Source organism: Scomber japonicus, chromosome 18, assembly GCF_027409825.1.
Source record: "Scomber japonicus isolate fScoJap1 chromosome 18, fScoJap1.pri, whole genome shotgun sequence".
NCBI lineage: Eukaryota > Metazoa > Chordata > Actinopteri > Scombriformes > Scombridae > Scomber > Scomber japonicus.
Window position 1 is genome coordinate 8751128 of NC_070595.1, and position 27146 is coordinate 8778273.

Here is a 27146-nt window from a genome sequence, read left to right on the forward strand (position 1 = left end):
ACACACATTCACAAATACAATAATTATCAGTTTTAAGAGATAAATCATCAGTTTTTAGTTGAAAACTCACCTAGCAGCGATATAGAATGAATTCCTTCACTTATTCCCACCTCAGGTCAAACCTCTGACTTGACATTGGCCTGCCAGGACAATTCAAATAATTAATTTTTCAAATACAATCTTTCAATTGAATGAATTACTTAGTCTAAGTTTGACTTGGTCTGCAGCAGCAAAAACTGTGTTATTGTTACTGTAATTAGATGGAGTTTGTGTTTCTCCTGTTGCTTGAATATTAAACATCAACTTCATCTTTAACATGGAATAACACAGTGCAGCTCTTCATTATAATGTATTTTTCATATTGTATTGTATATATATAGTACTGTGCCATGGGAGTCATTTCTCTTTGATATGAGGGTAAATCACAGAACGAAACCTGACACAGACAGACAGAGGCACCATTAGTTACCTGTCAGATGTACTAGTGTGTTTGCTTGAGAGTGAGAGTGAGAGAGAGAGAGAGAGAGAGAGAGAGAGAGAGAGAGAGAGAGAGAGAGAGAGAGAGAGAGAGAGAGAGAGAGAGAGAGAGAGAGAGAGAGAGAGAGAGAGAAATGAAGAGAAAAGGAGTAAAGGGTGTTTTTCAACTTTGAAGGTCAGATTCTGGCCTTGCTGAAACAAATTAAAAAGATAATCTCATCTCATTTATGTTGCAGTTTGTTTAAGATGGTGTCCTTGTAAAAAGCCCAGACACATGCTGAAACAAACTGATAAGATAACTTTGCCTGTGTTACAGTGTGTCCTATTACTGGTGTGCTCACATTCTTGCATTCATCAGTTTAAAAATGTGTGTGTGTGTGTGTGTGTGTGTGTGTGGTGTGTGTGTGTGTGTGTGTGCGTGCGTGCGTGTGTGCGTGTGTATGCAGAAAGACATTTGCGACCCTCTCTCTGTCCGGCTCTGTCATTTGCTGTGATGATGACTTTCACAGAGGACAGAGGAAGCTAACATCATCAAGTACTGTAGCACCAGTTCACTACAAAAATAGCTGTGATGGATTCAAACACACACACACACACAGACACACACATGCACACACACTCGCGCGCACACACACACACACACACACACACACACACACACTGCACACCTCATTGTCTGTACTCTTACCAGAAAAATGTCAAGTGGCATTATCAATATGACGCACAGCTTGTGTTGACTGCATTTTCACCTGCAGAGGGCACACATTGTTCTAGTGAGGAACACATCTTATAAACTATTCATGTATAAAATCCATGTATTAGTTATTGTTAATGACATATGCCACATTGTGAAGATGCAGTCTTGCTGTCAGTTCAGTCGCTGCGAAGCTGAATCACTTAAAACACCTAAACCATTTGAAGCTTAAAAGGCATTTCATTGTAAACATAACAAACAACCCTGTATAATAAAATCAAACTTTGACAGTGTTAAAATAAATTGTCCTGATATGTATTTAAATATAAGACAATTTGAATTCCTCCCTTAAAGCAATGGTTAGGAGAGGGTGAGACTGAGTGACAGCTGTCTGGACGGGAGGATAAACACACTTGTCATGATGTATCAGTAAATTGGGGGTTGACAGTGGTGAGAAGACACTGCATACACACTAGCTACTCCCATAATCAGAGGTGTAGGCCATGTTCTGAGACACCAGCACAGCAGTCAAATGTTTCTCAGCATACTAATATGCAATGCTCAGCCATAGATTGCGGCCATGGGTTGCTGGCTTTGATTTAATTAGTTCTGAACAAAAAGGAGCCCACATGCTGTAGTGTAGAGTTATGAAAATGGTGTGATCTCTTGAACATTTAATCTTTAGACTAAAGCAACACTTTTCTCAAATCAAGGGAAATAAACATTTTGGACATAATTTTTTTTTCCATAACTTTATAATTAAACTTTAAACCTAGTTACAAAATGCTTAATGGTAAAACAAAAAGAATAAGCCTAAAACTGCTAAAATAATTAGAATGTAAAAAGATTTCAAAAGTGGTCGGGGAACACAAAATTAAACATTGAAACAATGAGCAGCATACAAATTGAGCCTTGGGGGTCACCACAGGCGAGGGAGCCATGTGTGGATTGGATTCTCCCAATTTCAAGTCAAACTTGTATCACAAAGATAAGAGTGAAACCAATGGAGAACCATATCTTAAATACCAACCCCCCTTTTCCAAACATTCAGTTACAACTGGTTGACAGTGTGTTATGTGCAAGAGTATTACGTTTCAGGGCAGCAGTCAGTGGTGTATCAAATAGAGAGAACACGGAGGAAGGAATTATCTGCTGTGTTGTGTCTATTTCAAGAGCTTTGAGGTTTGTGATGCGTGTTGCAGAGAAACTCTGCAAGTAGCTCTGCTCAGTAGGGGTTTTAGTATTTGAAGAAAGGAGTGTGCAGTAGCATTTCCAAACAAGGCTACCCTCTTTGTAAGAATCTACGTTCTTTGATAAAATGAAAAAAATGCAGAAATCTCCTGTGTGCAGAAAAAAGTTTGTATGTAAACTTCTCTAAGAAAAATAAAATCTTTCCAGTGTTTTACACCCTGCTTTATGTCTACCTAAAACATAAGGGTAATTCTAGTATAGTGAATAATCTTTCATTGTTTTTTGGATGAAAAACAGCTTGATGACAGTCAGAAGAACTAAGACAAGCTCAGGATGACATTTAGAAATATTTTCTTTATTGAGAACGTAAAGAAAAGCACACAAACACCCATTTCAGCAAGCCTACCATAAATCAGATGAGTCAGTTTCCCTTTTTATAAAACATTTACATCTAACAGTGCCTCTCTCTAGAAATACATGTTGTAATTATAAAAGAAAAACCCACAGTAAATTGATGATCAAACTACCAGAACAACCTTATCTGGTATGAATGCTACCTCGGCAGATTTACTCTGGCTGGTAGGCAGATTTAGTTTCTGAATATTAAACCTTCCCTCAGGTATTAGGCATACTTCTTCAGTCTTATTATCATACCAGATTCTTTAGTAGTCTCTGTTAGAAAGCCTAAGTTACATTCATTATTTATCATTACTTGGAGTGACCTTCTTCACTATCATACATCTCATGACAAGCAGACTGCACGGTACAGCATCACAACAGCAAGTTCTGCATGTAACAATAATGGACTAATGCACAGATTAAAGTCACCTAGATGATTGAAAAGAGAAGCAGGGTAGTGAAGTACTGGTACAGGTACATCATGTATACAACACTAACGTGAATAGTCCTCTGGTTAATGATGACACATTTGGTTCATGCACAAGCGCAAACAGGACTAAACATTTTCCATGTGCAAGACTTCACACTCCTGAAAATGTGAAGTGATATATTTTACTGAACCAAACAAAGCCAATAAATCTTTACCTTGTTATCTGGCAGTAAAACATTAGTCCAACCATAATAGGGTATGAGCAACATATTAGGAGAGTTTTATTGAAGTCAGTGCCTTTTCAGAATTCAGGGTCTCTCTTTAAATGCTTGTTCAGCTGTGGCGTCTTGAATAGTAATTACTTTTTAAAATCCTGGCTGTTCAAACAAATACCTGACCGGGTGACACCTTAAACCAGATACATTTAAAACCATAGAGATTACATGTGAAATGTGATGATACTGATAATGAAAGCTTAGGTTTGTGTGGTAAGGTTAGTTAGAGGAGCAAGGTTACAACTCCATTTCAAAAGATAGATTTAGGATCTAGACAATTATCTCTAAATATATTTCAATCTATCATTCCTCTCTACAAGCCACTCCCGCTCCCTTCCCCGTCGTCCACTATGACTGAGCGCTTACGCAGCACAGAGTTCCCCTTTCTGCCGCTCCTGGCCTGCAGGGGCAGCTTGGTCTGGCAAGGGGCGCGGTACTGAGGGAGGCCAGTCTTGGTGGTGTCCAGTTCCTCTGGGTCGTCCTGCTGGGCCCTGAGGGCAGCGATCACATCCTTGTCTGAGGGACTGAGTGTCAGGCAGCCACAGGGGTGACCGCCGTCACCAGTCTCTCCAGGCTCTCCCATCTCCTCTGGCTCATCCTCCACTGTCATGAAGGCATCACCCCACAGGCTCTCGCAAAGATCCCGGCCATGCTGGTACATCTACATACCGCACAAACACACACACACACAAATATTTTTAGGAAGTGCAGTGAAGACATATTTTTCCTGTTTAAAACAACTTTACTGATGAAGATGATGGCTCCATTACAGGTAATGACCGGTGGTGAAAAAACTACTCACATTCTTAGCTTAAGTAGTCATGAGGGAAGCAGAGTGTGCATTAAGTCAAAATGAAAAATCTAAAGTAAAAGTACTCATTATGCAAATGGGCTCTTGTCAGAATGTTAAATTATGGAGCCCCCAAGGTTGAAAGATTACAGTTTTTTATCTTATGTGAACAAGATAGTCATTTGTGTGCACAAGTTAATGATTTCATGCAACAAGATTAAAAAGTACTCTTTTTCAGGGCTTCAGGGCTCTGCTGTTAGTTTTGTTGCGAGACAGTTACAACTTTATCATTCCTATTAGAACATGATGACGCATATCTTTGCAAGGTTTTAACAACTTTAACACCACAAAACTGTAAACACGCAGAACTTTTGGTCTATAATAGTGCTACAAATATATATTATAACTTCATCTAATGTTCTGAATGTAAAATATATATTAAGTAGTCACTACAGCTGTTAAATCAATCTAGTGATGAAAAAGAGTCTAATTGTACTGAAAATTGTACTTAAGTGCAGTTCTTGACTAAATGTACTTAGTTCCTTTCCACCACTACTAACTATTAGAGTTAGGAGAGCTCTCAAGTAACAGGTACATTGCCTCACTGACACTGCATTTTCGAGTAGATGCAACATTCACAAAGTATAGCCTTTCTTTGCTTGTAAACATCCATCGGAATAATTGATCTTGCCCTTTCAGGGCTGCACCAGCCTTGAAAGCAGACACCCTCTGCCAGGTGTTAGAGGGGGCTGCAGGCACCTGGCAGCTGCTCTTATGGCTTTTGTGTGCTTCGCTCGTTTGCCTCACCTCATCTCCAGCAGCCTTCAGAGCAAATTAGAAGACGTGACCTTGAAAAGCTCATGCCAGTATCTGAAAGACTTCATCTCTGCGCCGTCTTAACGGTACAGTGATGATTCTTGCAGAGCAGACCGACAGATATAAACTAATCAGTAAGGTCACATCCAGCACCTTTTGTGTCTCCATCTGACAGAAAAGCTATTACAGTGCTACGTCTTTACAAAGTTATACTTTGAGGAAAAACTCCAATTACTGCTGACATTAGCCATTAGACATTTACGGTTTCTGGAGCATGGGAAATTATATTCCTCACTAACAAGACACAAATGCGGATTAAAAGGGATATTGCATAACAGTGCAAAAAAAACAAATCATAATTTAACATTTAAGCTGTTTAAAACCTTCATGGGATACTGTAAATGGCCTATAAACTTATAAATAGTTGGGAAACCTAATTAGTGAAGTTTTAGTGACACACACACTGTGTTTAAGCTCCTATTCACTGACTGCTTCATAACCAGTCATTAAGAATGTGCTGCCAAGTCACCGTCTGTGTCTCCTACCATACCTCATTTCGTCCCCTACCTACTTTTTACATAACTTCCGCCATATCTCACCATTGCATTTCTTTCTTCTCTTGCTTATTGCTTCTCTTGCTGTTTGTGTATCACTCCTATTCTCCGTGTGTTTCTCTGTAGCACACCCCCACCCCAACGTCTGCTTCCTTTCATCCTCCTGTCTGTTGGGGGATTAAGACTGAGTCACACAGGGTGCTCAGAGAAGAAAAAGCTGTAATATATTTACCGTGTTCGAAGGACAAAGAGGATGACGGCTATTTCTCTCCACTACATATACTCTCGGTCTGACACTTGGGTCTTATCGAAGCGACCCTGTAATACACATGGAGGCAAGTGTGCACACACATACACACATTTCTGTCCCATCCCCAGGCAGACATGGTTTGCTGCCAAAGCTAATTCAGTACAAGCGCAAGTAGTTTTAGACGACATGGTGTGATCGAATAAGTGAGATACAGAGATTTCCTGAGGCTCTATCCTGTCCCTCTGATCCTTATCTTATTCAATTCTGCCCTTCTCTGTCCTAAATCTATGACATTACACCTTGTTTGAAAAAAGGAAACAGAAAAGAAAATCAGTAAACTGAGTGGCAGCAACAAAAGGTGTACTCTTTATATAGCAGTCATCTAAAGCAATAATTCTCTTGATCATTGTTGAAGATCAGATTTAGGAAAAAGCTTAATTTCATTCTTTATGTGACCAAATAGAAAGTATACTGATTTGAAGATATACAGTATATCAGACCATTCATTTGCTATATATCTGATCCGCAGATGCTGCTCTAGATGTGTTTCGTGCCAACTTCCGGCACACACACGATCACTCTTTGCGGATGTAACCTCATTCCCACAAAATGAGGAGCAGAAAGAGTGGCTAATGCTGAGCTAAATCAGACCTTGGCTGGCAAATAATGTTACCAATGAGTACAAAGAGAGAAAGAGAGTGAGAGAGAGTGTGCCAGAGGGATTTTTGCATGCAATCGACGTGTGTGTGTGTAAATGTGTGTGTGTATGCCTTTATGTAAATGTATTAGCTTGTTTCTATGCAAATTGACACCTACTGCAGTCAGCATTTACTAATCCTGTCTATATCTGTGTATATTTATTCTACACACACACACACACACACACACACACACACAGACACACACACATTGTGCTTCTGACAGATGAACTTTTCAGGAGCTGGGAGAAACACTGGCTTGTGACCACAAAGGGGTTTAAAAAGGTTTCATGAGCATGTGGTGTCATATAGTGGAACTGTGTGATATTTTATTAGAAAGGGAAGCTTGAAAATATCTTAGATCTGTGTGATATTTTCATGAGATGGCAGGGACAGATGTATCTCAACACGTCTGCAACTTTGCTAACCCCATGCTGCACATGGATTAAAGTGCCGCAAGCTCAAATCTGCCATCTCTGCTGGCTGAAAAGAAAAGAAAATGAAGCTTTACTGCTGTGACCTCCAAAAATGTTGAGAGAGAAGCAAGCATTTGTTTGCGGTCTCTCTGAGGGTGATTTGTTAATGAATGTGCTGAATGCCATGACTCATTTCATTGTGTTCCTTTTTAAAACACTCAGTTTTGATAGCTATTTAAATTTATTGGGAGCCTATTTCGTGCCATTTGTGGTGCCCTATATGATAACTATATGAAATGCCAACACAAGCACAAAAAGCACAAGAACAAACAGGCACACACACACATACACACATTTATGGAACACTCAGATATTCTCTCTTTGCATTTTCTCGCTTATACAAATCTGTTATTTCTAGCAATCATCTAATTGCCACCAGAGAGCCTTAATAAGTCCAGTGCCTGTGGGCGGGTGTTCATTTGTCAGAGTGTCCCTCTCTCTCCCTGTGTGTGTGCGTGAGAGAGAGAGAGACACAAAGAAGGAGATAAAGGGGAAGAGAAAAATGGAGAAAGAAATGGACACACACTCGCATGGACAGATAGAAAGATATTTAAAAATGTCCAAATTTCTCTCTCTGTCAAGATAAATAGGTAGATAGATAGATAGATAGATAGATAGATAGATAGATAGATAGATAGATAGGTAGATAGATAGATAGATAGATAGATAGATAGATAGATAAATAGTGTCCTGGCATTTGGTATGTGACACTTGGTTTGCTGTTGGCCCCAGCTGCACACCAGCCCCTCGGCCACTTTGCCTCTCTTTAAATCACCCAGCTGGTCTCTGCCCACTGAAGCAGCACCAAACCTTTTCATGCTCCAGCCATTGCGCCATTAACCCCTCGCTTACCGCTCTCAACCACCAACATGCTGACTCTACTGTGACATAGTGCCTGACCTTCCACCTGCGACACCGCACTCACAAGCTTTGAGGTCAGTCAATGGGAATCAAACCTCTGACACCTCGTCCTATGCTGACTTCTTTTGGCAGGACAATCTTGGCTAAGTCGTGACTCTATTCTGCTGACATCAGTTTTTGCAAATACTAAAACACTTGGTTTCAATTCAACACCCTATTTGAGGTAGAGACACTGAAAATGACAGATTTCTACTGAAAAATACACAGGTGCCAAGTTATTACATAACAATCAATCACTGAGGTGCCAGATCACAGCCTACCTGCTGATACTGAACACAGGTACCAGTGCAGTTCTGTCCTCTGGGGTCTCTGGCCCAGTTACGAGCGCACGTCAAGTCCATCCTGCATGCATCAAACCTGAAGAAAGATATGTAAATTCTCTAAATAAAACATCTGAAATGGCAAAACATTAAACTGTAATTATGTCATTTGAATATTTTCAGGACAGATTCATACTGTGTCAAAGAGAACTGAGGTGTCACTTTTTCAACTGAGGTACACTGTTTATTATTCTCTGTCTTACTGAAGATAAAAAGAGAAGATGTCTATCATTTATGTCTTTACAGTTAATATGAAGCTAGAACCCTGCAACAGTTGGTCAGCATAGCTTAGCATGAAGACTGGTTGGGCAAAGAGGGAAACAGGCAGCCTGACTCAGTCCAAAGGTAACAAAATCCACCTACCAGCACTGCTAATGAGCTCACTAATGAACACTATTTATCTAGTTTGTTTAATCCGTACTAAAGCCAAAGAGTAATAAACAAGATTTTGTTGCACAAAGCCTTCTTTATGCTAAGCTAAAATAACTGGCTACTGGTTCCCACTATGTATTAGATAGAGATATGAGAGCGGTATCAATCTTCTTATGTAACTCTTTACAAGAAAGCAAATAAGCGAATTTGTAATTAATTCCCTCTCACTGCAATCCCTGCTAGGACAAAGCTGTAGCCTTCTGAAGATGCCTATATTTGTTTTTACAACAGTAGTACCTCTGTTTCTATCAGTCTTTCTACTACATTTTCCATGAAGCTGTTTGTCATTTTGCTGGGATCTCCTGGGTGTCTACATGTATAATTGGTCTTACCTGTGTCATACAGGTTTATGCTTTTTATGGGGCTCTCTATCTTAGTATGAGTAGACATGCCATTGTTACACTGGCTGGTAATTTCTCACTTGACAGCCTTATAGGTGAAGTGGGACAGATACTGATTTTGATTTAGGTTTGCTTGGTAATGTGTTTGGCAGCCTCACCAATCACGGCAGAAGCTGTGGCAGAGCGGCACAGCCTGGATGTATGAGCGGCGGTGAGGATGAGGCCAACGTGCAGCATCAGGGGAGCAGCGGTAAAAACATGACACACGTTTCAGGAAGCCTTCGCACCTGAGGAGTCAGAGGGGAGCATTTAGCACAAACATGATGTATAGTGATGCCTGTATTTATATCTTAATTTGCCCTGGGAAAGTGAAATGTTCTCAAGGGAGATCAAAACAAAAACATGTGATAACCCAGTAGTTGATACTGATATTGGTATTGTTATGAGTTATGACGTTTTATCCCTTTAGAGAGTCTGTTCCACTTTTGTTTATATTACTTTCAAGCTGGCTTCCCTTATTACATTTGCTGTTGCCTTCGGTATAGTAGTAGGATCTTTGTCTTGTCTTTATACATTTTCCCCTAATTCACCACCAAGGTGCATTGTGCCACTTGACAAGGATTAATGTAATAAAGACTGTCTTGGTTGAGTAAAGGTAAGTATCTTCACTGGGCCTACTGTCTGTGGTATTGTTCACTCCATATATCTACATAAGATATCAAGGTTATTTTCTGTTCCGGCTTTGAATATTTAATTCAATACAACATTAATCGAAGCCTTGGAACAAACAAGTAAAGAAATAAATAAAGTAAATACAAATCTCACACTGACAAAACCTGCAGTGCCAAAATCTTGGCCACTTGGGGGCAGCAGAAACAGGCTGTGAACAACATAATCTCTGTAAATTGGTGCGGCAAACTTGTTAGCAAATAGTTATTTACACACCCAGCAGAGACGGAGCGACATTATCATTCATTTGGACTGGACATGGACTGGACTATAAAGACCTCTACTGGGTGACACTTACATAGGGCTGAGAGGCCCACACTTGTCCCAGGGTTCATTCTTGTTGATAGCAGAGGGAACATGGGAGATGTCCTCGATGTCATCTTCTGTACAGCAGCTATCTGTCAACAGCAAGAATGTCAAAACATGTCAGCCAGGAGCTCAGATGTAGATTGATGCTGTCATTACAACATTGAAAATACTGAGTTTCTACTCAGGTAAGCACACAGTTACTTACTGTCGGCGTACAGCGAGCAATCCCGCAGGTGTGGCTCCGGGCTGGGCGTGGTCTTGTGCTTGCCGTCCTGAAGACACACCCCGCCTGAGCGCGCTTCACCAATCAGCGCAGCCGTAAAACATGCGCAAACCAATAGCAGAGAGCGAGAGGTGACACCCATCTCTACAGCCACAAACAAGTCTGTGGAAAAGAGTTCAGCACATTGGACAGCGGCACGTTGAGGCAGAAATTCGTACTATTGTTACAGCAGTGCAGGAAACAAGGTAACAGATACGAGCTAGGATCAATAAACAAAATAAAATGAAAAGTAAAGTTGATGGAAATTAACCTATACATTGCAAACGTACTCAGGCGAGTGGGTTGTAAAAAAGTAAAGTTGTAGAAGGGGTAGGGGTTCTGGTGTATGTAGCTGCCTACATAATAATAATAATACTATTATTAATATTAATACTCCTAATAACAACAGCAACAACAATAATACAAATAATAATAATAATAATAATAATAATAATAATGATACATTTTATCTGTAATGCACTTTACATTTGAAGCAAATCTCCAAGTGCTACAAGGTAAAAGTGTCAATATAAAAGACAGATATATATATATTTTTAAAAACTAACATAAAACATCACAAAAATAAGAGCATAAAAGCAGCAACCAGCAAATCTCAACTGTTGTTGGACCTTTATATAGGTAGAAACGTACATAAACTTCATGTCTGTGATTGAAACTGCGTGTGTTTAAGTTACATATGTAGGCTATCACTGATTGGATCCATGTCACTGGCTATCACAAATCCAATTATGGCTGTTTACATCAGGTTCAATATAATTATAAATGACCTCTTCAAAATAAATCAACAGTTTGTTGATACATGACACACAAAGTAGTTTTCACGCCTCCTGATCTGTCAGCTCTATTCATTATGGCACATAGTGAGTTATAAGAGTGAGACATCCAGCACAGGCTCAGTGTTTGCTCTGCGTGTGGTGACCTAGTAGACAGGGTGAGCCTAATTAGGCGGGATTGAGACATCGTGCTGAGATGGATGACATGCGTAGTTGTTTAATCTGACAAGCGGCTGGCCGATGTGTAGCCTACATAACACGAATTAAACAAATCTGTCAGACATGACCGCATGGCCCCTGGACAGGTCTGATGTAGCCCTGAGTTTACACTGAGATAAACAGTAAACACGGAGAGATCTGTCACATTAGTTTACTCTTCATAACTCCCAGTTTGAAGCTATCATACAGTCTCAGTGAATTATTGATGAATTGATATGGCTGTAGGCTGCTCACTTATTCAACAATATCTTACAAATAAATTTGAATCAGATAACATTGAAAAGAAAAACAGCAGATTCCATTACTTATCACATACTTATTTTCATTAATAACATGTATCCATGGTCACCAGCTTTAGGCTTTACAAAACACACTCAAAGTGAGGCTCAGTCAGTTGCCTTATCATTGCAACATATGAAGATCACCTTAACAAAAAAGCTGCAACTTTAACAGGTAAAAGGGATGCAATTGTCAAAACCCCCCCCCCTAAATTTCATTTTCCCCTCTATGATGTATTTTAGTGCTTATTGATGAGTTTGCAGTGACCTCAAGGTACTTTATAATGTTCTTTAATTTGTTGTAGGAGCTGTGGCACAATAAACATCCCAATATAAACCTGTAGTTTTGTGTAGTATTACATCAATCTGATTTTTTTACTGTAAGATTACGACGTGTCCTATTCAGTGTTGCCTAATCAATCTACTAACAGTCTCGTGCATTTTTTTTTACCTGTCGGTGGGGTAAATGATGCTCCGTCCGGATTAGTTCCTTCTGTTTTAAACACAAAAAACAAACGTTGAATGCTTTGCTGTTGCAGTGTTTTCCCGGTGTGTTGCTGTGGATGCAGCGTCTGTACGCGGTGCTCTGCTCCGGTCTCCTCCTCTCTCTCTCTCTGTCTCCCTCTGTGCTGTGATCTCTGCTGCCCGGGGGCCGCTGCTCGCCACTTTGTCACCGGTTTATATGAAGGACATTTCTTCCACCAGGCAACTCACCCCCTCCCTCTGCCCCATGCTGGGAAGTCCTCTCTCTCTCTCTCTCTCTCTCTCTCTCTCTCTCTCTCTCTCTATCCCTCTGCCTTCTGTCTGTCTGTCTCTCTCTCTCTCTCTCTCTCTCCTCCCTCCTCCCCCCTTCTCTTTTGCACATACACACGCACGCACACACACACACACACACACACACACACACAGAGAGAGAGAGAGAGAGAGAGAGAGAGAGAGAGAGAGAAAAGACTGGGCTCCTTTCCTTGTTAATCTCCCAATGAGACGTTCACCAAATCCTCCTTGTTGACAGCTTTCCTTCCAGCACCAGTCTGTACAAGCAGCATCAAATCAAAGACGGAAACACTGAAATTAGATTTCTCAAATTGATTTAAAGGCAAAGCCTACCCACCCCCCATAAAGGATGTGTTGCCCTTGATTTTGAGAGGATCATTCACAGGTGGTGCTGAGTCACACCTGTTCTGTCTCCCACCAGCTTTCTCTATCCATATACACACTGAGGTCAGGGCTTTTTCCAGATGACAGGGTTAGAGGAGAGTATTGCTGAGATTTAATACTGGATGTATGATATGCTGAGGGCAGAGAACACAAATCTCTGTGGAACAAAACACCATGAACTCGATGGCAAGCTGCTTCACATTGCAAAATCACTCCTGTCATCATTATCAGAGTTCACTTCAGCCTATTTTTCTCATTTGTTCTTTTCCACCAATGTCAGAGGACATGTCAACGGATGCATGTGGGTCATTTGTGTAGAAGAAGTGTAGGAGATGGTAATGTTGCCAACAATGCTATACCAAAACGTGAAATCCTTGAAATTAGTTTATTGATTCTTTCCTTTTTGCTGACTGACATTTTAAACATTCACATGTGAGATATGAATGGAGATATACTGGATGTACACATGAAACGTCAGTGTGTTTTTCCACCATGTGTGTATTATTGCTCCTGCTTTTAATCTCACCTCCCCTTAGACCTGCCAACCTAATCCCTGGCTGGGTGCATATCCCTCTCTCTCTTTCTCTCTCTCTCTCTCTCTCTCTCTCTCTCTCTCTCTCTCTGGGTGCCCTTCCCAAGGCTTTTGGACACACAAGAGCAGATGGAGAGTGTCTTGTGGCCTAGATACGTCTGCCTAAAACCAAGACTGTGAAATTGGTGACATGCCTTACACATGATTGGTTTTGGCAACAAAAACCGTGCAGGGACATGAGAGTAGACAGATCGGCCATCAAATAAACACACAGATTGAGTGCAGATGAAATGGTCTCGGTGGAGAAGCGCTGTACACGCTCAACTTGGATTCACACTGTATACGAGCTGAAGGAGGAAATGAGGTCTCACTTGGGCCCCGTTGGCCACCAGACTGTTTCATAACTGCCGAGGGTCGTCACCACTGAGCACTTTATTTCTGGGGGTGAGAGCAGAGGAGAGGGAGGCAGACAAACAGCTCTCCATCTGGTAATTAGAGAAGGAATAACGATATCCTTTGTGCTAGAGCTATTCAGGGAACAGAGAGAGGGAGGACAAAGCAGGCCATCATGGCTCTCTGTGTACCCTTGTTGTCGTTCTCATTTAACAGGGTTGGGTAACTGCCTGCATTTGAGCCTTACTGGTCCTTTGCTGGCAAACAGTGTCACCCATCCTTGTCGACTCACTAAGTGATAGACATTCATTTCCGCCATTTAGAGTTTCTTTGATTTGCTCCATTGACCTATTTCTCCATGATGGCAGACATTTTAAACAGCATGAAAATAAAAGGTGAGGAGAACCTGTCTGAAAACTCTACATGATACCAGGATGTAGTGATTCCCATCCAGGAATGGATATACCCCATGGGGTACTTCTGCAGTTGCCAGGATGTAACTATGTGGAAAGCTAAACAAATGAACTCATTTCAACTCAGCTTTGATTAAAGAATATATCCACATCTTTGTGCTGAGGGGGAAAATAAACAGACAAATCTTTAGTAAATTTAGTCATTAAGCAGATCAATAGAAATAGTTAAAAAGTAAAGAATAGGCTTACATTTTTCATTACAATTACAAATCAGGCTAGCAGCTAGCTAGTTAAGATAAGAGTAATAGATAAACAAAGCTAAAAGTACATTTTTGAAATGGTTAGCTAAATGTAATGGTTATACAGTTGAAATAGCTAAAAGTAATGGATAAACAAAGCTAAAACATGCTTAAGCATGAGCTTAACATGATGGATTAAGAGTTGAAATGGTTAGCTAAAGGTAATGGATAAACAAAGCTATAAGTAACAAGCAAGCTGTTGACTTATAAACTTAACGTAATGGATTAAGATTTGAATTGGTTACCTTACAGTAATGGTTAAACAGTTGAAATAGCTAAAAGTAATGGATAGTTGAAATAGCTAAAGCTAATGTATAAACAAAGCTAATAGTAACAACCTGTTGATTTATTATCTTAACATATTGGATTAAGAATTGAAATAGTTAGCTAAAGGTAATGGATAAACAAAGCTATAAGTAACAAGCAAGCTGTTGATTTGTAAGCTTAACGTAATGGATTAAGAGATGAAATGGTTAGCTTAAAGTAATTGATAAATGGTGGAAACATTGAATTTCTGTCACTCCAAGTATTAGTAGTATGAATGCAGACACTGACAGTTCAACTGTATGAAAAATATGCTGTAATAAAAACCACTGTATAATCCCTTAAAGAGACCACACTTGGAACACAATGGGGGGCGCAGATGAGTTCATATGATATTGCTGTGGGGAATCACCAGATACTGGTTCACTGAATGTTGAACATTTTCTCCCATGGAAAGTCAGGGAGTCCTCAGGGTCTGCATGTATCTCCTCAGCACGAGATAATCCACTGCAAAGGATATTCAACATGATTTTATACATTAAAATATGAGAAAACTCCTCAAACTCAATCAATGCTATCTTTTCATTTTAAAAATGATCCTGCATGTCATGTCAGCCAGCTGGAGTTTATATTACGTACTTTGCAACATTTAATGTTAAAAGGAGACACTAATGTGAGCACAGAAGCTCCTCTCAAAGAAAGGTCAAAAGCAGTGACCTTTCTGTTGACAGAAATGTCACTGGTCAAATACCAAATTGTTGGTGTTGCTAATTAAGGTTTTTGCTAAGAACAAAGTTTTTTCAAATGTCACTGGGAGTCAGAGGTTTGCAATTTGATAAATAGGAACAATGACGACTGACTGAGATTTTTGTTTTTCTACTAAATGATTCAATAAAAAGTTAAATTTGCTAATGTACAGTACTTTGCCTGGACTGGAATACTCTCTCCCTAAAAATCTTTATTTTTTTATCTATAAAAAAACACATGGCTTTGATCTTTTTGTCTAAATGTTTGTGCATCCATTGCACTAAATCAATTCAAATCAGAAGAGAAATCAGCACACTAGAATACATTTCACCATGAATTCAAAGATGGGCACATACACACGGTTTATTTTGAAAGTCTTTTTATTGTACAATTGGCTGACACTCAACAAGCATCAGTGCAGCCCCACAACCTCACAATGTAGTTACATAAAACATATAGTCAACATGAGCAATGTGACATTATGTGTAAAAAAACAACCAGATAATCAATCCACCTTCATTCACACAGGCTTTTAACACAATTAAAAGGCAATTTGTGTGAACAAAGACTTAAAAAAAACATCAAGAACATTGGACAAAATTGGACTAAAATTCTACTTGATAGCCATAGAGCATCCGAATATCTTCTTTATCTATTCTGTCTTATGCGTTGAAAGAGTTTTGTTTAATAATGTCACTGTCCTGGGAAATTGGTTAGATGATCTGACAAATGTCCAAAATCCAGTGAGCTTGTATTTTGTTGTTGTTGGGGATCAGAAAAGAAGTGAAGTAGTCCGAGTTCTCCACCCTGTGGTCACATGGCAGCACTGCATTCAAAGTATTAATGCCCGTATGTTATTATTCATCTATGACCAGGACCATCTTTCATTGTGCAACACCTACTTTAAGACCACATCCTACCATCTCCTTGGTAAAACTTGGTATGTATAGGCACCCTGACTGACTTAAGTAGATTTTTAATCATCTCCACGTCGTCGCAGATGAATTCAGTTGAAGTGACCCATTTCATATGAGGAGAAGCATTTCGGTTCAGTGCAACTTTTTCTGTCATTTGTAGCATTGATAGAGAGTCCAGATCTTTGAGAAGACCATCATTGCTAGTGGGTGTTTGATCTCAATCTTCGTTCTTGGATCTTTTTCCCAGTGTTCATGGTCAGGGTAGCAACCGCATAAGTGGACAAGATCATGATAGTGCTCCCCACAAACTGTGAAGAGGCTCCCCGCTTCGGTATAAACTGCCAGCCACGTCTTTGGAAGTAAGCATCTGCTGCCTCCACTGTCTGAGTGATGGGCTCCATATCTGGATCCTGGAGTTGATGTTGATGTTGATGAATTCAAAAGTCAGTGCTCCTGTCTTGTCTGTCTCTCAGGGTGGACTGTGTCCTTCTTGTTGTAGCTCAGAGCAATGGTGCTTCTTTATGTAGCCGGCCTTCTTTGCATACGTCAAATCCTCAGGGTCAGCTGGGTGCCAAGATACGTCAACAACACCTGCAGGAGACTGACTGAATGAACAAGATCTCCTGCCAGTAGAGACTGTACTGCAGCACCAAATGTCCAGACTCAATAATAGAACCAACAGAAGTCATTCAGTCTGACCTCCTTTGTATGTCAGGACAAGGGTCAGCACCAATCATCCAGTTCTAAATGCATACTATCATCAAATCACAACTTAATCCCACCACCTATCTGCCAAGTATTACAGTCACAAAAAGCACATTATTGTGTTGAACTCTTTAATGGTCTTATATTTTATAGAGCACATTTAAATAAATCTGAAAATGATAGGGCTGCAACTAATGATTATTTTCAATTCATCTGATGATTATTGGTAATTTGATTAGTTGTTTGGGCTTTAAAATGTCAGAAAATAGTAAAAAAAAAGAAACCAGAAAACATTCACATTTAAAAATGACTCAAAGCAATTTAAGAATTATTAATGTAGTTGCTAATTGATTTTCTGTTGATGGATTAATCATTTAATAGTTGCAGCTCTAGAAAATTAGTTGCACTCACCATAACCAAGCAGTAGTGCTAATTAAATACCAAAATAGTATAGAAGTATAGAAGTGATTCAGATGAAATGTTGAGGATCCATTCATGGTCCCCAAGGGGTGCACCCCACTGATTTAGATGATCCCCTGACTTTGCCTATAGTGCTACCATGAGGTTAGCATTTTTGTCTTTTAGTAAAATGTCTTGTCAGTTATTGGATGGATTGCTTTGACATTTGTTACAAATATCCATGGTTCCCAAATGATGAATCCAACTGTGGTTTCCCCCTAGTGCAACCATCGGGTCAAACTTGACATTTTACCAAATATGGCCAAAGTGTGTTTTCTTGTGTTTGAATACATGTCTGCAATGATTTATAGAAAACCACAATAAGAAGATACTTTGCTCACAAAAACTTGAGCTATTGCATCACCACACAGATCTGTTTTCATGAAGATTGCACTACATATTATATGACTCTTTATTTATTCATTTAAAAAAAAGGTTCATGGGAATTTACATGTATAATGTTTTATTTATCAGATTTATACTGTTGTTCATTAAACTGATGAAATGCCTGTTACAGTATCTCACTTTAATAATCTATGCTGGGGCATGTTGTAGCCTAAGATGCATATCACACAACTGGTGATTTTTGTTGGATATCATACTCTAGTTTCCTGTCTCACTGCACTTTGAAGCTATCAAATAAAGGCGAACACACCAAAAAATAGTCTCTAATCTATGCAGTGTGCTTTTACTGTGAATCTCTACCTTTTTGTTGAAGTTTATAAGTAAAAAACTAGCATCCAACGAGGAAAAACAAAGACAATATGTGTTAATGGGTGGAACCATTAAATTGTCAATTATTATCAAATGCAATAGGGTTTACTTTTTTTAGTAAATTACAATAGTTAAAGCCTCCTCTTTTAAATGTCAGTGTTACCACCTTCCAGTCCAACGAAAGGTGTTCAGGTGAAAATTAGTGAGAGAAAACTGATTTCACAAAACCTCAGTACATCATCATCTCCCTCATATCCAGATTATTGCTTTTTGCAGGGGAGCCTATTATTATCTCATTTCCACTGCTCATAAGAAGCAAATCACTAGCTAGAAAGATGAAATACTACATATAAAGAGAAAATCTCTGAACCATGGTCAGGCTGAATTTTGACTTTAAGGAGGATATTAAGAGACACACAAGAGACATTTCTTAATGCCTTAGCTGTGTGAGTGCACCTTTGGGAAGATATATCTGATAGCAAATGCCCAGACAGATTCATGTTTGTATTACGAGCACAGGCTCTGCAGCTAGAGATGGATGGCAGAGGAACGTCCCGACAAACAGCTGTGTTTGTCCCATAACTCTACTTGTGATCGATACACAAGACAAACCTCTCTTTCCCTCCCGCTTTCTCTGCAACAGCCCTGTTCTCAGGTCTTTCTGCAGCCTTAACATCAGGCTTTTAAAAATTTCAAACCTGCACCCGATATTTATTCAAATCAAACAAGACAGGTTTGTGCACCTACGATTATGTAGGTTTGGCAGATTTGAAATATTCAAATCTAATAAACCACATGAGCATTTTTGTCCACATGCAAGAGGTCAGTGGACATTGCATCAGCCTGAGCACAAAGCCACAGCTGTGTGCTACTTTTGGGATGTTGTGTACTCTTGCAGGACTCTTTGCGTCATTGTAATAGGCTTAGCTGTGTTTGTGTATGTGTGTGTGAGTAGGTAGGCCTTTTCATCAACTGTCTGGACTAAAAATACTGGGTAGGCCTTGCCAATTCTGCTTCGAAACTACACTAATTCCCATTCATACAAAACACATACAAACACACATACATACAAACTCATACAACTCAAAAAAATGTATTCACTTTAGTCAATTAATTTCTAAAAGCACTATACTCTGATAACATCTGCCTTTATTCTCTCTATCTCTTTGTTGAGTCTTCTCTCTCCTTGTTGCTTTAGTAAATGTTAATAATTAATACAACAAAGTTCTTATAATTTTTTCTGTCTCCTTTCTTCTTTATCCTTCTGTACACCAAAGATCAACTGATACCATACAAAGGAGACAGCAATTGCCTTGAATCAAGAACACTTACTTTAATTAATGGGCTTTAATTAAAGTTTTAAATGTTTAAAAAAAAAAATCTCAGTTCTGCATTTGATGAAGAGCAAAAATATAGTGTTGGATTCATTGAAATGGGTTTAATGTTTACAGACCAAGAACTTTTTTGTCTTTATTGGAGCAAGAGAGGCCTAAACAATAGACTGTATATGGAGTTCTTCAGGGTTCAATTCTTGGTCCTGTTTTATTTCATCTTAACATGCTTTCACTTATACATCAGTAATATACATTCAAACATAAATATGTATGCAGTGCATTGGGCATATTAATGACTGGGCCTCACAGAATTTTCTTCAACACAGGAGCAAGAAAACAGAATTTTACTAACTACTAACATAGGCAAGACAGAGAGAAAGTGTCTTAATTTTATCTCCATGTCAATTCAAATGTCAAATCCAGTCAAGAATCTGGGCATAATGATAGACTGTGTTGAATTCAAAACTGCTTATATCAATAAATGACTAACCTGCTCCTACAATATGAAACAGCCGGACCTTGGAGAGCCTCTGCATTACAGTGGCTTGCCACACTTGTGGAATAAATTACCAGATTCTGACCACATTCTAGGGTCAGACCTTTAGGGGGGCTCAGCTCCTAATGAAAATTTGACATACAATGCCCTGCAAGTGTTCAAACCCCCTGCTAAATTACTCATTTCAGTGGATAACATAAATTACAACAAGAAACATTAATACATAGTAGAGTGGTCTACTGTAATATATAATAATAATAATAATGGTTCAGAATAAACAATCACAGATTTCTACAGAGAGGACCCTAAGATTATAAAAGATTATATAAATAACAGAACTATCCAAAGTACATTAGACCTGTTAAAATAAAACCATTTGAACCTGTAGAATAATCGTTTGTCCCATCTCGAACAGAAAATTCTATAAAATTATTTTTAGAAAATACAATAATTGATTTATTTTTAGGGGTGCTGAGATCAAATTTAGTGGTGATTGAGCACCCTTAAAAAGAGTCTTAAATCGCCACTGATTTTCTGTTTCTGTTATTTTGCTTTTGTCTTTCTTTCATTTTTTATATCAGTGTTTCCTCCAGATGTATATATGTGTATGTATATAACCCTAACCCTATAAGTTTTAACTGAATGTATGTACTTATGAGCTATATAAAAAAGTTGTGTTTTCTAAATTGAGGCAGGATAAATGTATGGATGACCTTGGATGTATGGATTTGTGATTGAGGTATGTGTATTTGTGTGTGTGTGTTAATGTGCATTTGTTCATTTGTGTGTATTTTGGCTAGAGTGAATGGAGCAATCCTCTTATAGTGTCCGTTCGTCAGTAGCAGCAGTCTGTCATGCAGTACTGAGGAGGGTTTAGGGATGTCCCGCTGGGCCAGGCCTCTGGGCTGCCAGCAGGAGAAGCACCTCCTGATTCAGAATGAGGCTCGGAGGCCATTGGGATTACCCACAATGCCCACTGCTGCTGTCTCGCCTTTCTAATTGGTGACGTCAGTCCGTGGGTGTATGTAATTAAAGACTGAAGCACAAAACCAGGGGAAAGATTTATTTAGACTACTTTGTCTAGACTACAACAAGACAAACACTAAAAACACCATTCTTACATATTGGGTTCAAGCAAAACTGAAAAAATAAAATAAGTGTCTGCAATATAATATAAATGTAGAATTATAAGATTATCTTTAAAATTGAAAGCATAATTTGTTCTCTTATAACTATAATAATCAAAATTCTACCAGAATCTTTTTTTTGACAGGCACAGTTTCTTAGGCTCATTACTTTAAATAAAAACTGTATTGGTGTATTGGTAGAAAAATACACGGATTATAAAGACAACATAAGCCTCTTTCATCGTCCTTTCTAATTAGAGCATGTTTAAACTGGATCCAGGTAGGATGGCTGCCATATGGTTACATCCCAGAACGGCAATGTGATCAGGACACATCCTATCTAGTGTTTTATAACTAAGCTTTAATTACGTCCTAGTAGTGTATGTGTGTGTTTAATTCTGACTTTATCATGACCCTATGATCGTCTTACAGATTAAGTAGTGCTCCTTGTGGCTCTCTAATTGAACTCATGCAGGGAGTGATGTGTACTTTTAAATGGGAGTGCAAATCTTCCTTGCATTTCGACTTAGATAATAAAGGATATTCCCCCCATTAGATCAATCATGCATATATATAATCACCCAGGAGGAAAAATATCACTAAACACATTATTCACTTGTGTAATTTAACAGGAAAATGTGACGACTGGGGCTAGAATAAATCACATGATGTTTCAATTCATCATGCCCTCGCAGGCAAACAAAGGAATGTCTAATACAGTGCAGCAGTCATACAAAGTCTACGTTGCACTGCCATCTCTCACCACAGGGAGTCACAGTGGTGATTCATTATTGTGAGGTGAGGAGAGAAGTTACCATAAGGGAATGTTAGAGCTTCATTTTATTAACGAGACTCTTACTTTAGTTTCACTGAAGTTACCTCACATGCACACTTTTTTTTAAAACATGTGATTTCTTGTAAGACATCATGAGTCCTGTTTACTCCAGAGAGCTGTGCATGTTTCCTGGCAGTAATGATCCTCTAGAGGTCTCTCTCAACACAAGCATGTTGTTTGGTTGTTTGTGCTCACATCTGAACCCAGTCCACACACACACACACACACACACACACACACACACACACACACACACACGCGCGCTCATGACGTGCATAGAGCATTTAGGCTTGTTTGTGCTGTGTGTTTGACGTGGCTCAGTTGACGTTGTTGATATTGTAAAACTATGGAAACAGAAGATTTAACAAGCCTTTGAATATTTCCTCTTTATCAATCTCCTTTCAAGAGTGTCTGAACCATTGGGCTTTAATGAAAAAAAACAGAGGCTTTAAAAAACACATTAATTTATATTCAGTTCGCTTCACGACTATTTTTGAGGATCATGCCTGCTTATATTTAATCTTTTAGTTTAATATTTCACATTTAATATTGACATTATTTTGCTATTCCCTCATCTGTAGATAAATGTGAAAACAGCCTTCTAATATCAACGTCTGTACATACATCATACTGCATAGTGAAGCTCAAATATTCAACCGAAGTAACAATCAGCAAAACACATTTCTGAATGGAGAGAGACTTACTGTAGGTGTTAAAGCATGTTCACCATTAGGCCATATTAGTTTGAATACCAAGTGACAGTGTCTATTAGAGCTACAACAGAAATTTAGTATTGCACTTCCATAAAGTTGAGGGGCATTGTGGGATAAGATTAAAAATACACTTCTCTCTCAAACACTTTACAATGATTTAAATGGGGAGAAAAGTCTCAAAGTAGCTGGACTGTCAAAGAGTGATGAGAAAAACCTCACTAGCAGTTACTGTAACTGACAAAGACTTACCACAAGGGCACAAATCATATGCCTTAGTAATGCTTAAGTAATGCATGAGTCATGATGAATTAGTACAGGCTGCATCATGAACACTGTTGCTCACTGTAAGGACATTTGCAAGTCACTATTGGCTCATTTGCATCAGAAAGCACCTAAAAAACAGTGACTATCCTGAAATATAAAGCTTCTTTCAGATCTAAACATATTGATACAGGGCAGTCTTTGAGAGAATATGTGCTGTTCTGCTCTCAGACATGATGTATAAGCCTTTTTTTCTATTTAGCTGGAGTTCAGCTAATTTGGTGATGCATTACTAAAGTACATGTTTTGTAACCTTGTTATTATGTGTTATATGTTTATATAAATCATATATCAATATGAAACACTAGTATATATTTGTTTTCTGCACTGCAAACTACAGAGCTTCAAAAATGATCCTTATAGAAAATGAAAACCCGTTCAGGTCTCAGAAAAACATTATGAGCTTCAAGTAATGTTATTTATTGTAGGAGTTTGTAAGTTGGTTGATTTAGGAATGTGGTCTAACCATGATTATTGATTGTGACCCTCACTATACTGCTCCAACAGTGATAGAGTGCCACCCAGTGTTTTGTGGACTCTAATATATCATTCTACTGTATGAACTTGCAGACAGATGTAATTTGATGTTTTGTGCTGAAGCTCGGTACACTGTACACTGTACAGCTGTTTTTCAGTGATGCTTAGGCTAGATGAGAGAGAAGGTTGTGATCTGGAAAACATTGCTTCCTCCATCTGCTCATATGCTGTGTGTGTGTGTGTGTGTGTGTGTGTGTGTGTGTGTGTGTGTGTGTGTGTGTGTGTGTGAGTGAGTGAGTGAGTGAGTGTGTGTGTGTGTGTCCACTGGCGAAACATACCAACACCATATGTCATATTTGTGGTCATATTCCACATAATCAATGCAGCTGCTACAGACTTATCCTCGTTGGTGGGTGAAAACCTGATATCTCCGCTGTGTCATTTTTACCAGAAGCAAAGATACTTGTTTTCAACTTGGTGATGATGAACTTTTTGTTCATCTGATGGGTTTTAGGGAGGCTTTAATCATCCCAAAGACCACATCGTCTCTCAGTGTTGTGCTTGAAGCATGAGGGAGGGGGAGGGAGACTCTGTCCAATTTTCTGTCTTAAGACAATTTGTGCTGTTTAGAGCGTGGGTGCTTCAGTTGTGTAATGGGACATGAATGAATGGATGTGTGTCTGAGCACTAATCCTTACTTTTAGGAGGCCTGTTGCTGAAATTTCAGAGGAAGAAGTGTAATTTTTTTAGATGTTAATAGACATTCAACATCTGTAACTTAATTCTAAACATCTTTAAAGATAGTTGTGAGTTGCCAGATGTTGACCCAACCAAAAAGTCTAACCGCCCAATCAGCCTTCTCTGTATTCTCTTTGTATCAGGACAAATTGATTAAAGAGGATCTAAACAGATGGGAGGTGCTGCCCCTGTCACTTTTTGGCAGGATTGAGTCATTGAGTATGACCCAAAACTAAAACTACTTTTCTTATTTCAATCCCTTCCTGCCCTAGTACCATAATCCACATTTAAGCTGTTAGAAAAATGAATATAAAAATGTATCTGGCAAAACAGGCGACCGAGAATCTGGTTGAAAATATTGATGTCAACTAAATAATATTAAAAAAAATATATACTACTCCAAAACAAGGTTGCCTAACTCTTGAGTGACCTTTACAGACATCTAAAGATGAGACACTATATTACAACAAAGACTGGGATAATATAGAAACCCAGTCTACACATCTGTCTGAACAACCTGCATTAACAAAAACCAAATATCCCACATTTCTAAAAGGCTAATGCTAGCCACATCAAATAACACTCTACATATCAAAGGTCAATGGGAACAGAAGCTGAATACAATAGTGAACGATGATGCCTGGGTAAACATATGCTCTAGATGTCACAGGAGTGTTTGGATGCCAATATATGGAAAGAATGAGGTTCTTTAGGACCCTGTTGACAGCTTGTGTCTTTAAGAACAATTCTACCAACACATGCTGGAGAAACTGTGGTATGTTTGGTGACCATACTCATATATTTTGAGACTGCCCGAAAATGCAGACATTATGGAAAAAGGACACATTCTGGAAACGAACATCCCTTTGGACCTACTATCGTTCTTGTTGAAAGTATTATCTGAACACCTGCACAGACTAGTGTTATATATTGTTTATTCTATTGATATTGAAAGAAAAATAATTACTATTAATTGGATGATTTTACAAACACAACTGCTCAGCTACAACTAAATATGCCTATTTTTAAAAGGATATGGACATCAGTTATCAACTACACTAGTTAGAAACCTTGTAATTTATTGTTTTTAGGTATAACTTTGTAGGTATATAGGTAATATGTATGTGTTGTATTTTTATGTTATTTGCATTTGTATGTGCAAGTATGTCAAGTGAAGCCCAATCTCAAGGTGATTTTGTTTTGTAATGTTAATAGCAATACAATTAAACAAAAGAAAAAAAGCCAGGTGTTAGCATTTTTCATTAATATAACTTCTGGGTTAATTAGTATGTTTTGTCCTTGAGCTTTACAGTGATGAACAGAATAGCATCATCTCTTGTTCTAAACAAACTGAGCAGCTGTTACTGTCCAAACTCAAATGGATTACCACATCATTATGTAAGAGGATATGAAAGCAGCATTGGGTTTGAGCACCACCACTTCATCCTACAGCATCTATAATGACGACATAATGAAACTCAATGAGGTGTGTCTGCCTGGCCAGACTTCCACCTGCACTCTGCTTTTAAAGCTGCCGTTGCCAGAGCAGAAATCAATAGCCTGTCCTGCCTGCTATGTGTCCTACAGCTCCACTGCGGCACAGGCAATGTATAGGCTTTGAAAGGCAACAAAGATTTGTATTCAGGAGAGGGAGTTGAGAGTGCTGTGAGAGTTTTGTGTGTGTGGCAGGGTTTACACAGCTAATGTACAGACTACAGAACAAAGCACTGCCATCAGCACTGAGAAGATCTGGCTCTCTGACTGCCAGCCAGACGGCCCTGACAGCTCCATTTAATCTAACAAATAACAGCCTGCTTACTGGAGCTTTTTTCTGACTAGATTTGTGCGCCTCTGAACACATTCTGCCACATCAGAGGAAATGTTATCATATTTCACTATTTAGTTATCTGTGATATGTAGTCTTGTCTGTTTTCTATACATCTATCTTCTTATCTGTCTATATCTCTCTATCTATGTCTATGTTTATGTATTTATCTCGACTGACAGAGAAATCTAAGCGCTTTTAAACATCTACCCATCCATTCCTTCATATTTTAGTTGTGTGATTTTTATTTATAAAGAAAAAAATGCTACAAATTTGTTTCAGTAAGACATGTATGTGCTTGTCCAGTGATTCTGCTGCTCTGCTGCCAAATTACTGTCTTTTCACAACCTTTACCGTTGCCCGTATGTGCCTATTTTTATGTCATCATGTCTAATTTTATTTGTTTGCATTTTTTCTGCAACCTTTGTGTTTATCTTTGCTTGTTTCTTGGTTTTGCATCTATTCACAAATCTGCAGCCGTGTTAGTGGCTCTGTTAAGCTGTAAAAACTAACTCACAACAACGATAACATGGTGATGTTTAGCAGGTGTAATGTTTTCCATATTCAGCATCTTAGTTTTGCATTATAGCAATTGCTAATTAGCACTACATTCAATCATAAACCGGAAAATTAAGTAATTAAAATTTTGGCCTGATGATTGCACTAAATGAAATATCACAAAAGTGATTATAATTAATTTAGGGGCCATGAATGTCTGTACCAAACTTCATGAGACATCTCGCTAAAAACCTTAAATATGAACCAGGTGATGCCTGTGAGGTGATTTCAGGGGGTCACCAAAGTCATTACGAGTCATTGTTGGGGCGCCATGTATATCTGTACTAGTTTTGTTTTGCCACTTCATCCTGTTAATCCAGTATTTTACAACATAAGTGAAAATGTTGATCTCCTGTTAGCAGCCAAAGTCATTAGGGGATGTCCTCTTGGCACCATGAATATCTGTACCAAATGTATACATATACATATATATATAGTAATAGTTGCTGAGACATTTCTGAGACTA

The 27146-nt window shown here is 38.8% G+C and overlaps 1 protein-coding gene across 1 annotated transcript; it reads right to left on the reverse strand.

The window, feature by feature from the left end:
• Nucleotides 1-3779: 3779 nt before the first annotated feature.
• rtbdn (retbindin) lies at nucleotides 3780-10467 on the reverse strand. Its single transcript, XM_053338767.1, has 5 exons — nucleotides 10308-10467; nucleotides 10092-10191; nucleotides 9223-9351; nucleotides 8232-8328; nucleotides 3780-4127 (listed from the first exon to the last, which is right to left on the reverse strand). The coding sequence occupies exons 1-5, from the start codon at nucleotides 10465-10467 to the stop codon at nucleotides 3780-3782; spliced, it is 834 nt and encodes a 277-aa protein (XP_053194742.1).
• Between the last annotated feature and the right edge of the window lie 16679 nt (nucleotides 10468-27146).